Consider the following 15,510-nt stretch of genomic DNA (forward strand, 5'->3'; position numbering starts at 1 on the left):
TAATAATGGGATTGTGTAGGAGCAATTGGGAGACAGGAGAATACTCATCTTCCACCTTATTCAGTTCTGTAATATCTGGGTTTGCTTTGGGCACTGAGTATATACCATTTTCTTCATAACAACAATGACAGCATTAACAGTGAAAGGCAGAGTGAGGGGCGCCTGGGTGGCTCGGTCGGGGAAGCATCTGCCTTTGGCTCAGGTCATGATGTCAAGGTCCTGGGATCAAGCCCTGCATCAGGCTCCTTGCTCAGCGGGGAGCCTGGTTCTCCCTCTGCCTGCCGCTCCCCCTGCTTGTGCTCGCTCTCTCTCTCTTGCTCTCTCTCTTTCTGACAAATAAATAAAATCTTAAATTTAAAAAAAAAAACAAAAAACAAAGAAAGAAAGGCAGAATGACACTCTCCCCCTAACTGGCGTGGCAGCCTGTGGCCCAGGACCAGAATCTCTGCCCCTTTCATGGGTCCCAGCAGTGCCTGCGAGCTGATTTTGGGCCTTCCCCACCCCTCAGTACCCTCACCCCACTTCTTGTCTATAGTGCTCTTCTGCTCATCAAATGCCCATGCTCTGTACACAAAAGGTGTTCCATAAATGCACACTCAGCTTTTGTTTCCGAGCATCAACCCCCTCCCCAGCAGCCTGTGGTGGGGTTGGATTCATCCAAGAGAACAGAAAGGAAGGGCAGAGCTGGCTCTCTCCACAGCCTTTACCTCACGAGGTTGGCACAGGGCCCGGGCCATCGGCAGCTCTGGTACACACGCTGGACCACTGTCTCCGAGCCATTCTGCACCTGGCAGGACACTGTCCGCGTCACCGTGTGATGGCACCAGTGCCTGTGGGGAAAGCAACAGTCACATCAGCCCTTCTATTCCTGAGATGCTGACTGCAGGTCAAAAGGCCATGCTGGCCAAGGAGGGGTCTCTCCATAAGGCCATGGGGTGGGGGTGCTCGTTCTTCTGGGGAAGGGGTCCACTGAGACCCTCAGTCCAGGAAAAAGGGGAAGGGAAAGCACCCGCACCCCGTGGCCACCAAGCCCTGGCATCCATCATTTCAGTCACCAAACACTTGGAATGAACCCCTGCCCATGGGGAAATCCCACTTTGACATGGAAGACTAAGAAGGAAGTGATCATAACCCACAGGAACACGAGGCCATCAATGCAACCAAAGGATGCACACAGGGAGCTATGGGACCAGTGGGGCACCTAACACAGGTCCCAAGAAAGACCAACCACCTGGGTATTGAAAGCTAAGAGTCAGCCTCCAGCAAGTGCAAACAACCGTGGCCCAAAGGCTGGGAGGAGGGGAGGAGCAAGGAGGAAGGGGAGGGGCCAGGAGGAAGGGGAGGAGCCAGGAGGAAGAAAGGAACATGGTACCCGCCAGGCTAGATGTGGGTCTCAGCATGAAGTCAGGGGGGAGCCCCTGAAGGGCTCTGACCAGTGGAATCTCTCTATGGGTCTGAATTTAGAAAAATCCCTCTGGTGCAGTGTGAGAGGTGCAGAAGCCTGAGCTGGGGCATGGGGGTGGGTGTTATATGGAAACAATATTGTGATTGGATCCAGATGGCAGGCAAGCCCATGCTCCCACCTCCCCCACGCATTCCCCACGTCCAGATCCTAGAAATTTAAATCTAAAAATAAATCCTTGTTGCAACATCAGCAAGATAGTGAGACAGGAGGCCCCCCACTCCTATCTCCCCTCAGTAACAATAATTTGGCAGCCATCCATGGATAAAAATGCCCTTGTGGGAGCTTTGGGATTTTTGCAAACCATACATCTTATAAGGGGTTAATATCAGAAACATACAAGGAACTCATAGAACTCAATAGCCAAAAACCAAATAATCTGATTTTAAAATGCCCAAAGGACCTGAATAGACATTTTTCTGAAGAAGACATACAGATGGCCAAAAGCTCAGCATCACTCACCACGAGGAAAACGCAGATCAAAATGAGAGATCACCTCACACTTCTTAGGATGGCCATTATCAAAAGGCCACAAGACAACAAATGTTGGCAGAAGTGTGGAGAAAAAGGAACTCCAGTACATTGTTGGTGGTGATGGACATTGGTACAGCCATTATGGTAGGTTCCTGAAGAAATTAAAGATGGAACTACTGTATGACCCAGGAATCTCATTTCTGGGTATATATCCAAAGGAATTAATATCAGTATCTAGAAGAGGTATCTGCATGCCCGTGCTCATTGCAGAAGTATTCACAACAGCCAAGACGGAAATAACCAAAGTGTCCATCCATGAATGAATGGGCAAAGAAAATGTAGAAAATACACACACACAATAGAATTTTATGCAGCCATTAAAAAGATGGGAATTCTACCATTTGCATCAACATGGATGAGGCTGGAGGACGTTACGCTAAATAAATAAGCCGGACATATTTGTATATGAAATCCAAAACCGTCCAGCTCATAGAACCAGAGAGTAGAACAGGGATTGCCAGGGAGTGTGAGAGACAGGGAGATGCTAGTCAAAGAATACAAAAGTCCAGTTATAAGATGAATAACTTCTGGGGTTCTAATATACAGATTCGATCTGTATGTATTATGTATTATATTATCTATGTATTACACACATAATCATGTGGTGATTAGAGTTAATAATTCCACATTGCATTCTTGAAATGTGCTAAGAGAGTAGATCTTAAGTGTTCTCACCACAAAACAAACAGTGGTAACTATGTGAAGTGATGAATGTTTTAATAATCTGTACTAATCATTTCACAATGTCCATATATAATAAGTCATCACATTGCATACCTTTGGGGGTAAAAAAGCGTATTGTACAACCTAAATATACACTTTTTCAGTTTGTCACTCTTAACTCAATAAAGCAGAAAATTTAAATAAAGAAACATAAAAGTCCCTAACAGCATTGGAAAACAGAGAAGCAGTGGGGGGCCAGAAAGTTTGAGGAATGCTCGTTAGATTGAAAATAGGTGAAACTGAGTTGAAAGAGGAGAGCCCAATGGGAAACATAGGGAAGATTCCAGATTGGCAGTAAATGTGGGTGCAAATCGGGAACAGCTGATGATGTGGCTGATGGGATAGGGGAGGGACCTAGAGGTGACTGTCAGAGGACCATAGTACAAGGACCCAGATCCCTACCCCTGCTGGTGTCAAGAATCAGGCATTAGACTCACCCGCCTGAGGCAGGTATGTTCGTAGAGGGTGCCCCAAAATCTGATGACCCCCAGGAGAAACTGAGACCCTCTCAAGTTTATACAACTGAATTCGGGTGCCTGGGTGGCTCAGCTGGTTAGCGACTGCCTTCAGCTCAGGTCATGATCCTAGAGTCCTGGGATCGAGTCCTACATCAGGCTCCCTGTTTGGCAGGGAATCTGTTTCTCCCTCTGACCCTCCCCCTTCTCATGCTCTCTCTCTCTCTCACTCTCTCTCTCAAATAAATAAATAAAATCTTTTTTTAAAAAAAGTTTATACAACTGAATTCTTTTTTTTTTTCTTTAAGATTTATTTACTTGAAAGAGAGAGAGGTAGAGCAGGAGGAGGGACAGAGGCAGAGGGATAGAGAGGCAGAGAAGCAGAACCCCTGCTGAGCATGGAGCCCAACCCAGGGCTCGATCCTAGGACCCTGAGATCCTGACCTGAGCCAAAATCAAGAATTGGAGGCTCAAGCAACCGAGCCACCCAGGCGCCCCTATACAACTAAATTCTTGCACACTCCTTCTCTACCCTTCACCTATACCAACCCTCCAAGAGACAAAGCAGCAATAAATAGTAAAGCAGAAATGAGCCGGTGGAAATCCCCAAATACCAAGAATTTCAAAGTATTCGAGAAAAGAAAAGGCCAGCACCATGAAAGAAAGGCACCAACTCAACAGACAATAAATCACACCTCAGGAAAAGACAATAAACCAAACCGATGAAGACAGTTTTTTTAAACATTACTGATGTCCTCAAAGAGATAAGACAGTCGTGCCTTTGTGGAAAAAAAATATTATGAAATGGAAAAAATGAGATCTCTTGGAAATGAAACATATGACTGTAAAAACCAAAAAGTGCAACAGATGGGCTGAAAAATCAGAATGGACAGCTAGAGTGACTGGATGAGCCTGAAATCTGAGCCATGAACTTTCCAAGGATGCACTGCAGGGGGAAAAGGAGGTGGGAAATGGGGGAGGGGGAGAAGGTGAGAGATCCAAAGGACAGACCATTTGCCAACATATGTCTATTAGTGGCTCTGGAATGGGGGATCGGAGAGAGCCAAGGGAATTACGTACTTGAAGAAAGTATAAAGAGAGTTGGAGAAAGACATGATTTCTTAATCCAAAAGAGCTAGAGTGCTAAGCCAGAAGAACACAAAGAGACATATCATGCTGAAATGTCAGAACCCCCAGGATGGAAACAACAATACCAAATGCTATAGAAAGAAGAGTGACACAGATTACCCATCATAAACTTAAATCAGCAATGCCAGATTCATCAAGAAACACAATGGTTTCAAATTTCCAAGGGGAAATATTGAGCACCCAGAACTCCACGCCCAGGCAAGCTCTCCTTCAAAGGCAAAGGCAAGAAAAAGACATTTTCAGATGCACAAGAACTCAGAAAGCTTGCAAGTCACCTTTTCTGAAAGAATCACTGCAGGATGTACTCCAGCAAAATAAATGAAGGATGCAGAAGGAACATATCAAATACAAGCAGCTGTTATGAGCAAAGAAAGAGTAATACGATTTAATAACAGCCTAGCTCTAAAATCCAAAGTGATCTCAGTATGGAAGAGAGCTGCAAGTGGGACAGAAGGAACCAGACGTTGCTGGGGATTTTGTCTTGTTTATGGAAAGGACACAGGTGCTTTGCGAATTCAGGTATAGTAGAAAAATACACGATTAAGATATACCTTTCAGTTCAAAGATAAATAGTAGCAAGGATAGAAAGAGGACACAAAACTGACAAACCATGAAAGAAAAAAAATGAAACAAAGAAAATCTGATTAACCCAACAAAATGCTAGAAAACCAAGAAGGTAGCAACAGAAAACACAGGAATTAGAAACCCTTGAAAGAGGAAGGAGAAGAAAAGAATAAGCAAAGATTTGAGCAGAAATGAGTGAAGTAGATTTACTTTAAAAAGTGAATCAACAAAACAGGTTTAAAAAAATCAAATAGACAAAGCTTATAACAATTCTTAATGAGAAACAAACAAAAGACACAAGAATTCCAGAGATTTAAAATTATATGTAAATATTATATGTGATCTTACATCAAAATTTTTCAAAATCTGGAAAATTTCTACACAAATCTCTATTACCAACATTTGCACAGTCAAAAAGGGCATAGAAGTAATCGAAAGTCCATCCCTCTCCCCAAAGGCACCAGGAGACCTAGTACAAAACCTGGGTCTGCCACCAACCTGCTATGTGACTTAAGCAAAGTGATGTCCCCTCTCTGAGCCTCAGTGAAATTAAAAAAAAAAAAAAATCCTACTTCTCAAAGTTATTTTGAGGGCTATGTGAGCAGATTTAGGTTAGTGGTGTATGAACCATACGGCACTCGCTACCTAAGCCAAGGAATCCCCAATTGGCTGCCTACCGGAACCCCACAGTGTCCATTAAAGCCTAGGGACTGACCTTCCCATCTTGGAGCTGGGAGGAGTAGTGGGCATTTAAACTTCACTGTCTGTAGCTCAGACTTGAGGCTGAGCTGGGAAGGGAATCCAGCCTTCCAGCCCACAGGACCAGCCCACATCCCCAGTACAAACCTCCTCTCCTGTGTCTGCAGATTGGTCTAGAAATTGTGCAAGATGGCGGGAGCCTAGGCCCCTCCTTCATCTCTACCGGGAAGCACTGGTGCCATCTCAGGCACTGAGCATGACCGTCTTGGGGATGAACCAACCGGAGGACAATGCTCCATCCCAACATCCGCCCCTGGCATTCCAGCACAGACAAACCAGCCAGCCATCTCAGAATCACGCCGGGTCAGGGTTCTCTATAGGGAAATGAGCTGTGAATTGCAAAACATTTTCAAATGCCTCGATTCATCATCTGCAGACATTTGATCTTTTAATGGGCTGTAAATGGCTTCCCAAAATCAAAACCTGGCCAAAAACAACGAAGAAGGCAGGCAGAGACAAGGGAAAAGGGATCCAGACCTTCTCAGATGGAATTCAAAACCTTGTTCATCTCCAGGCACCACGGTTCCAGAGAATCTTGGTGTCAGGCACTCTGCTCCCATGTGGGGTCCCTCTTAGGATCCCCATGTCCTGAACATTCCGTGGTCCTGTTTGTGGGGGGCATCACAATGCCACCCACCCCTACTGCCCACGGTGGGTGGGTGCATACAGATCTGTATGGACTACAGAAAAATTCCACCCAGAGACTGGCTTGGCAGGAGACTATGTCCCTTTTAAGACCCTTCTGGAAGGACCGGCCCAAGAACACAGAATTTGGGAGTGGCAGGGCTGGTCCTCCAACTGCCTGGCAGTGAGGGTGCCCTCAGCAGCCTTCATCAGGATGGGAAGGGCTGGCATTATCTTTGGGCAGCAAATGTCTCTTCCATACCTCCCCCTCCCCTGGAAGGTCCAGGATGGGAAACTCGCTCTCAGCTTTGGGGACAGACAGTCTCCCATCCAGGTCCCTTTTCTCATGAGACAAGGTCCACTCCCTGATGGGTCTGAGCCACTGACTTGGCCGTGCTCCACCAGACCCAGAGGCCACTCCTACAGTGGTCTTCGTCGTGCTAAGTGTTTGCCTCCGTGACTTGGCCGAGCTCCGAAATTCTTGATTTAGGGTCCTTTGGGACAACAAGCGATAAGTGGCTTCAGGAAATCACAGCACAATGGAATGGAGGGTCTTCAGGACACCCCTGGCCCAGGCCCAATTCTGAATATAATTAACCCAGAGAAATGGCAATATGGCAATATGGTGGCTTCTCCTCCCCAGAGCCCCATCCCAAGCACCCACCCTTAATCCTCCCAGTTCTCTTATCGGAGCTTTGCCTTGGGAACTGATCTCACTCACACTTTCCCTCCATCACCAGGACCCTAAGCTCTGAGCCTGAACCAAGCCCCAGGGCTCTGACGGTGTCCTCCCTCCCAGGGGGGATCACCCAGTCGGCCCCCTTTCCCCTGTCCCACACTCCGCTTCGCCCACCAGCTGAGTCTCCTCAGTGCTTCCCCTTGAACCCCAACATAGGGGCCCTGCTTATCTGGACAGTGGTCACACATCATCATAGCCCATGGGACACTTCAAGACACGCCATTTCAATCTGGCCCGTACTGAGCACATCCCTCTGCAGACCCAGCTGAGTCCATATTGGTGACCAGCCCCATTAAACTCCCGGTCCTTTTACCCAGAACACCCAGCGGCAAATTGCCACAGACTCCGCCTTCTCCCTCTCTCGCTGCCCGTGGCCACTCAGCCCCCACGCCAGGCAAGCCCACCTTCTCCACCCCTCTCCCGCTTCCTCTTGATCTTGTACCTGGAGGGCCTTGGTGCCTGCTGGTCTCCCAGCCTCCAGCCTGGTCTCCCTGCAGTGTCCTCTATGAGCCACCAGAGGGCACTCCCAAAACCATAAATCTGTCCTGTCCAGGTCCCCTTCCCTCCCCATCCTCCACAGCACTCCCTACCTCCCTGGTACCACCTCCTACCACCTTCCATCTTACCACCGACACTGTCACACTGTCCCCCCTGGCATGCCATCCCACTGTCTTCCATTTGGCCAACTGTTACCCTACAAGTCTTCATTTGGGCTCTGTCCCCCCTTGGAAGCCTTCCTGACCCCCTGGCCAGAAAGGGACTCTTGCCTCATGCCCCACAGGCTCCCATACATCCCTCAATCTTAGCCCTAATCATACTAGAAAACTATAGGCTCCCAAGGACACTGGACCCGGGGCAGACCTCATAAAGTTGTGCAGATCCGACCCCAAGCCCTATGTTCCAGGAGGACTTTCTCTCACCCACTTGCGCTCATTCAGCAAAAAACGGTTTCTGGGGCTCTGCTGGGTGCCAGCAAGCTCTGTCTCCATGGCTGGGACCACCCATCTCAAGGTTAAGGGTGTTGAGTTTCAGGCCCCCCTCCTCCCCGCCCTGATCATTCTAATTACCCTGACATACCCTGCCTAACCCCCAGAGGCCAGTTCCAGTTCTCAGGGCCAGCTGGGTGCAGGGAGCTCTGTGAAGAACCCAGGTTTGCAGCCTGAAGGCCATGGCCACGCAGATGGGCAATCTGGATGACTCAGACTGCGCCCTTGAAGTAGAGCCCCTGGGGCTTAGCTGGTCCGCAGAGAGATACAGTCAGAGAAGTCAGGTCCTTGCCCCTTCCCAGGAGAGAAGGAACAGCTCTGGTACAGAGTCAGCCCACCCGGCTTCTGGCCAGGCAGAGACCCTCTCCTGTGGGCAGAGTCAGGCCCAGGACCCCAAGACCTGTTTTGGGGTTGGCAAAGCAGTCCCATGTACTGTTATGGGCTGAGATATGTCCCTACCCCCAAATTCATATGTCAAAACCCTAACTCCCAGGAACTCAAAATGTGACTATAAAGATGGAATCTTGGGGCACCTGGGTGGCTCGGTCAGTGAAGCACTGGACTCTTGATTTCGACTCAGGTCGTGATCTCGGGGTCGTGGGATCGAGAGGAGATCAAGAAGAGCTCAACGAGGAATCCACTGGGGATTCTCTCTCTCTCTCTCTCTCCTCCCGCCCCTCCTCCCACTCACGCTCTTGCTCTCTCTCTCTCTTGCTCTTTCTAAAACCAATAAATAAAATCTTAAAAAAAAAAAAAAGAGTCCTTAAAGAGGGCATTAAGTTATAATGAGGTCCTTAGGGTGGGTTGGAATCCATGGTGACTGGTGTCTTTCTATAAGGAGAAAATTTCCAAATATGAACGCAGATATGTACCAAGGGAAGATCGCGTGAAGGCGCGGGGAGAAAGTGGCCATCGGTGAGCCAAGCAGAGAAGCCCCGGGAGAAACCGCCCTTGTCAACACCTCCATCATGCCTTTCCAGCCTCCAGCACCGTGAGGAAATTCACTTCTGTCATTCAAGCTGACCGCGTGTGGGACTTGGTTGTTGGGGCCCCAGAAAACCTGCCGTCCGTGAGCTGGCACAATCTCCCCAATTCTCCCAGGTGGGTAAGGTGGGTGCCTTACAGAGAAGGAGGCTTGAGCCTCCAGGAGACAAGGTCACACACTTGAGCAAGGGGTCCTTTTAGACCCTGAAGCCCAGTCTTCAATTCTACGCCCCAAGTTGCATCCACCTTGCCCGTGAGGACAGCAGACGGTTAGGGAACAAGAACAACATCGCGAGGCAGGTGCTAAGTAGCCAAGTCCCTCTGGGAGCCATCCCACCTGCACCCCCAGGAGACCACTGGGATGACAGGTCGGGCCCCAGCAAGGCTCATGGGGAGGGCCTGGAGCCACCCTGCTCCCCGCCCCCTCCTCACTGCGGCCCCGCATGGGAGTCAGCCCTCCAGGTCTTCCTCACTCAGCCCTGGCCAGGAAGGACCGCGGCTACTCCACGGTCACAGATCGGGTAGCGAGGCATGGGGCAAAGGCAGGCGGGACATGTCCCAGGCCACCCAACGAGCAAGTCGACACGCACCCAAGATTCAAGCCCAGCCCTGAGCTGCTCAGCTACACCTGTCGGTGGGGGGGGGGGGGGGGGCCTGGAGATCACCTGGGGCAAACGCTGGTCTCTCCACGAGGGGCCATACTGCCTGGGGCGGGCCAGGCTGCCGTCGGTGCGGGAGGCAGCGGGCTGCTGACAGGAAGCACAGACCAGGAGCCGGCGCACACGGGGGCCTGGGTCTGGGCAGGGAGGAGGGATCCAAGCTAGATCTCCCCAGCCTGGAGCAAGGAGCCAAATCTAACAAGATGAAACATGACCGGGCGAATGTGGAGTCCGGCCCTGCGGCCCCAAAACCCAGCGGACGAGCCCCAGATGGGGCATGGAGTTTCTCGCCAACAATAAGTTCAGTATGAGTCAGTGGTGTGCGCTGTATTCCAAAAGGCAAAGGCAACTCGGGCTGTCTTCGTGCAGCATAAGGTCAAGAGCACCCTGCTCCCCTCCATACCAGCCCACGGGCGGTGGATACTGGGTCTGTCCCGGGTCCCCCTCAATGAAGGGCTATCAGCGGTCAGACCCTCCCCGACTGCCTCAGCGCCCAGAGCTGCCTCACCCGACGTCCGGCTCTCCCCAGGCTGGCCCCCAGCCAGGGCCTGGTCCATGCACGAGTTGAAGGGCCCAGTCACAGGGACATCAGGACAAGTCGAGAGGTCCACTGTAGCAGCAGGACTCCCCAGAGAGGCGGGTGGTAAGCTGTCGCTGGGCCTGCATCCCAGCTCAACTTCTCCTTCTGATCCCGAGTCTGTCCTCTCCCTTCCACGGTCTCCGATCGCCAGACACATCCTCAGTGCCAGACCCTGTCCCAGAATCTGCTTCCCGGGGACTCAGCCCAGTGTCTGCCGTGTGCCCAGCAGGGAAAGAAACAAAATGATACCCGGTGTCCTGGGAGGAAAGCAGCCGCTGTCCTACAGGCTGGGGGGACCGGGAGGCCGACCCGTAGAGCAGGGAGCGTCTATGGGAAGAGGACAGCTCGGAAGCCCAGGATTTGGCCAGGTGGAGAGGAAGGCCCCCTACCCCCAGATTCACACTTGCCCTCTGAAGCAGGTGAGAACTGTTGGCTATGGGTCCTTTGGATAGAGTGAGCTGGGGACCCCAGTGGGGGAAGGCGGCTCTGAGCGGCAAGCTCTCCATTAGAGACACCTTCAGGTGAGACATGCTCAAGAGGCCCCAGAGACCCGGAGTCAGGGCAGGGCAGGGAGCCACCCGGGAGACCGACCTCCAGAGATCAGACTGCCGCACAGCGTCTCCCAACAAGGCAAGCATCCCTGCGGCTTAATGTTTTTCTCCATCTCTCAGCCACGGAGCCGCTGTCCGGAATGGCGGTTTTGTGTGTGTAAGAATAATGGAGTGTGTGTTCCACTCAGTCCAGATCGGTTTTTAGGGCCCAGCATTTGTACCTGCAGAGAGACTTGCCTGTGTCCCCCAACAGATTTTTTATCGGAACTGTCCATTTCAAGGCGAGACCAGAGAGGGATTCAAGTCATTCTAAGGTCACTGACTTTCAGAGGGAAAAGCTGCTGGTCCCCAAAACAGCGCAGCAACTGACCCAATCTTTCTGTAAAAACAGGGGGACGATAACGCGGACTCCAGGGTCCAACACTGAGGCCGGGTGGGAGAACGAGGCGTGTGGGTTCGGATGCGGGTCCGCGGGCAACAGGGGAGCCCAAGTGCGCGCCACCTCCCCAGACAGCCCAGCTGGGCCGCTTCATAACTGTCCGTAGTCGTTCTCTAGCACTTTCCATGGTGGGGAATTCCTGAGGCCTCCCCCACTTGAGACAAGGCTGGAAAGAACCCCATATGGAGCAAAAGCCACTTTCGGATTGAATTTCCCATTCACACTGGGACAGCTGAGGGAGTATACGATTTGGCCGAGCAGACAGCGTGGTTTTGAGCATCTCCTGAGAGATCCAAGAGGACTCCCATTAACGGGAGCGCCAAAGGCAACAAGCTGCCAGAATTCAGTGCCAAACGTTCTCGTGGGATCTGTGGTCCCGAGGCCACCTGCTGAGAAACCGTCCAGGGACACAGACCCCACGATCAGAGCTGGAACTCACCAGAACATGTATGGAGTGAGGCGTCACACGTTTGCTGTGGACCGACCGACGACGGTCTCCAGTGTCCACCTTGAACCGTGAGCCCTGTGGCCCACAAGCGACCTCTGTAGAAGCCAGAGCTTTCTGTGTAGCCGAGAGCAGGACAGGACCCAGTAGCTTGTCCTCACTGGTCCTTCTCAAGGGCACCATCTCTCAGAACCACCTGCTGACTCGGGTCCTGTGGGGGTGAGCCCAGGGATATGCAGTTGTAACAAGCTTCCCGGGGATGCTGGGGAAGGACAGTGACCCTTTCCACCCAATGGAAGTTGGAACCGAAACAGGAAAAAGGGTGACCAACATTCACTGAGCACTCGGATGTGCCAGGCACTGGGGCAAGCCTCTGACACATCCCCTCCTGTAATCCTTACGAAAACCCACCAGGGAAGAGCTGCCAGCTTGCTTGTGTTCAGAAGAAGCCAGCCAAGCCAAGTAGGTCCCCCACCCCATCCCTCCACAAGGAAAAATGTATGCTTAGTGATGGACTTGGTTAATGTGCTGGTGGGGGCTTCCGTCCTTGCAGACCACACTCTGAGCCACACTGAGTGATGGTCTCATTCTCTCCCACCTCTGTTGCCTGAGACAGAGATTCTGGTCCACTCTGGCCCCCAGCTCCTCTGTCCATGCCGGGCCCTAGTAGGCCTACTTGCTTTGGGTCAGATGCCCACCTCTGGTCCAGTCAGGTGTGGGGAACTCACATGGCACCAAACAGGGGGCCTAGGGCCCCCTGTACATTCACTCTGGGGGACTGGGTCCCTTAGAACAGACAGTGAGCAAGGAGGGTGTCTAACTGACACTCATATATGACACATATGTCCCTGAGAATCATCTCCTCCTCCTCCTTCTTTGCTAACCAACCCTGGTTTTCTTCAGACTCTGGGCATCAGTAAGTTCAAAAAAGGTGGGGAAGACCATAATCCCATTGTTTGAGGTGTGCACATGTTCCTTCATTTCTGGTCAGTGACAAGTAAAGAGAACACAACTGAGGTGTTTCTGGAAAATACCACCCCTTATGGGGGAGGGAGGATTCAAGAAGAGAAATTCATCCCTATTTCTGTACACAGATGGATAAGGATGTGATGCCTGGAGCTGTGGCAGCCATCTTACAGCCATGAGGGAAGACAGCCTAGGGAGAGCAGAGCAAAAAGCAGGGTCCTTGAGGATTTGATGTTGCCAAATTAACCAACCTCTAAGCCACCCATTTCTTAATATGTGAAATAATAAATGACTTTGTTGTTTTAGCCAACATCAGTAGGGATTTTATGACTCACATTTAAAAGCATCCCAGACAAAACAACCTACCATCAAAGCATACAAATGTGCAGTCAGGAGGCCTAGTTAGTGGCCTACCTGCACCACTTACCACCCACATGGCTTTCAGAAACTCTCAACTTCAGAGCCTCAGTTCCTCATCTGCTAAATGGGAGCCCACTTTTCAAGGGTTGCCAGAAATCTCAAGAACTAATCTCTGTGACGGAATGGAAATACGTGGGCTGCACAGATCTAGCAGGTAGAGATTACTTCCGTGCAGACTGCCAGCTCCTTGGTTCCAGCTTCTAGGCTCCTCGGGATATACACCTGTTGCTTCCATAAACATCAGTGGAGGACGTGCCCTGTGACCCCCACCGCTGACCGCCAGCCAAGGTGCCGGCTCTGGATGGCGTGGGCCAAGGTGACATCACCCACTGTTCCCACAAAGGTTCACAGTGTCCCTGCCTCACACAGGGCCCCAGAGTAGCTGTGTGCCCTCACCAACCCGGGATGGTGGGAAGTGAGTGTCCAGGACGCGGGTGGGTCAAGAGAGCCAGCACCCTGAGGCTAGTCCCGCCCTGCCTAGCTGAACAGGCTTTACCATGTCTGAGGCTCAGGTGTCTCACCTATAAAATGGGGAAAATGACCTGCGGCCTGAGAGCAATAAAAATGAATGAACGTGGAAGCACGTTGTTTATGGTAATTGGTGGTAGTTTCTCTCTGGGGCCAACACCGCAGTCAGGCACAGCCAAAAGCCATCCAGGGGACTGCCTGCACGGAGAGGCCATCACTGCAATGTTCCCCCTGAGGGCGCAGACCCTTGGAGCTCAAATGCCGAATGCCCGTCCCTGAGAGTCTCATAGCAGCATCATCGGGGGCGGGGGAGGAAGGCTTCCCCACGTGGGAGGGGACACGTGGAAAGGCCACCACTCCTCAGCTCACCTCTCCTGCCAGGGACACTGTCTCCCACTCTGGGAAGCAGACAGAATTGGGTTTAGGAATATTTTCTGGAAAGCATCTCATAATGGACTTGGACTGAGAATTAAGAAAGGTCTGCGCTGCAGCGGAGGGCAGGGGAGCAGGGGGGAGGGTCTTGCAAAGATCACCTTGTCCCAACCCACTCTTTACAGGTGAGACAGGAAGGACCCACGGTGGCTCACCAAGCTGGTGGCAGAGTCGGGACGAAAGCCAGGACTCCTGGTTTTAATTTTCTCCCATCCTCCCACAATCAGCAGGGAGACTGGTTCCCAGTGTTCACTTGGGGGAAAAAAACTGATAAGAATCTGAAGAATGTGGGCTGCCAACAGGGACGAGGGTGGAATTTGGCATCCAGTACCCCGGAGATCACACACAATTATGACCCGGCAAGTCTCTGGTGAGCGGAACACCTTTTGGACCTGCGTCCATTTCCAGAAAGAATGGGGCTCCGCGTCCGCATGCCGGGCCCCGCTGGGTGGCCCCCTGCAGCCCACAGCTGGCTTTGAGTCTCAAAGGAGCCCCTCGGTCCCCCCACAAAGGGCGGGTCCCGAGAACTTGAAGCAACTCAGATTCCTGTGGGGAATGAACACGGCATTCCGAATTAAACCCTGTTGTTCATGGAGTTTGCCTCTTCCTCGGGATTGCCGCTTCTCCTGGAGCCTGCTTTGTCTCCCTAGTTCTTCGCGGCGTCTTGCCACCAGCACTCATGGCTGGCAGCTCAGGAAAGCCCCTCCCCTGCCCCAGCGGGTACTCGGGAAACAGGGGTTCCAGACCACTGGACCCAACACTTTCCACCTGTGACAAGTCAAGGGGTCCCAGAGGTCTTCCTGGAAGAGGAAGCCAGAGCCCTGGGGGCACTGTGTGACCATGGACTGGCCCCATCCCTCCCTGGGCCTCCACCTCCTCCAGGCAGCATTGGAACTGGGGAGCATGGGTGGGACAGGGGCCACGGAGGGAAGCTGGGGGGCTTTTAGAGGCCATCACGCTCACCTTGACTGAAGGACCAGAGTGACACTGCCTCTCGCCCAGAAGTCAGACTGCTGGGAAACCAGACAGGCCGAGAGAATGGCTGCTCCGTGCCCTCCAGCCAGCCAGAGCTAGGTTTCTACTGCTCGCAAGGCTGGTGGTCCTACGCCTTCTCCAGGCAGGTCATTCTGCGAACACCCCAGGGTGCCCATCCGTGAACAGGTGCTCACTAGATGCATGAATGAAGAAAGAAGGGACAGAGATGGTGCGGACTGAGGTCCCACTCCTGCTGCTCTCCCCTGAGGTTTCCCTACCTGGGGGCCCTCCTGGGGCCTCTGTACCTGGGACACTGCCCACAACCATGTCTTTAAGGAAAGTCCCCTCCTCCCCACCCAGGCCCTCCTCTCTCAGATCTCTGGGGTCCTGCTTGGAGAAGCTGAACCCCCCTCCTCTTGGTTTCCCCCAACTGTGCCCACCTACTGACATCAGCAACGCCCCCCTGGGGAGTACAGCACCATCTCTTTCCGTCTCTGGCCCCTGACAGCAGAAATCCATGCAACTTGCATGGCTGGCCGCATCAGCATCCAGTAGGCGATAAGTAGAATGTTTGTGAATGAACGAGTTCAGAGGGA

General features: G+C 52.0%; 1 protein-coding gene across 2 annotated transcripts in view; it reads right to left on the bottom strand.

Moving 5' to 3' along the window:
• The window catches only part of COL26A1 (collagen type XXVI alpha 1 chain), a 123,865-nt gene that overhangs the window by 83,959 nt on the left and 24,396 nt on the right, over nucleotides 1-15,510 (bottom strand). For both annotated transcript variants that reach the window (XM_032872508.1, XM_032872507.1), the window contains exon 2: nucleotides 708-830. In XM_032872508.1, coding sequence (XP_032728399.1) covers nucleotides 708-830 — 123 coding nt within the window. The remainder of the gene's footprint in view (nucleotides 1-707; nucleotides 831-15,510) is intronic.

This window comes from Lontra canadensis, unplaced genomic scaffold (assembly GCF_010015895.1).
Source record: "Lontra canadensis isolate GAN:19392208 unplaced genomic scaffold, GSC_riverotter_1.0 scaffold45, whole genome shotgun sequence".
Lineage (NCBI taxonomy): Eukaryota > Metazoa > Chordata > Mammalia > Carnivora > Mustelidae > Lontra > Lontra canadensis.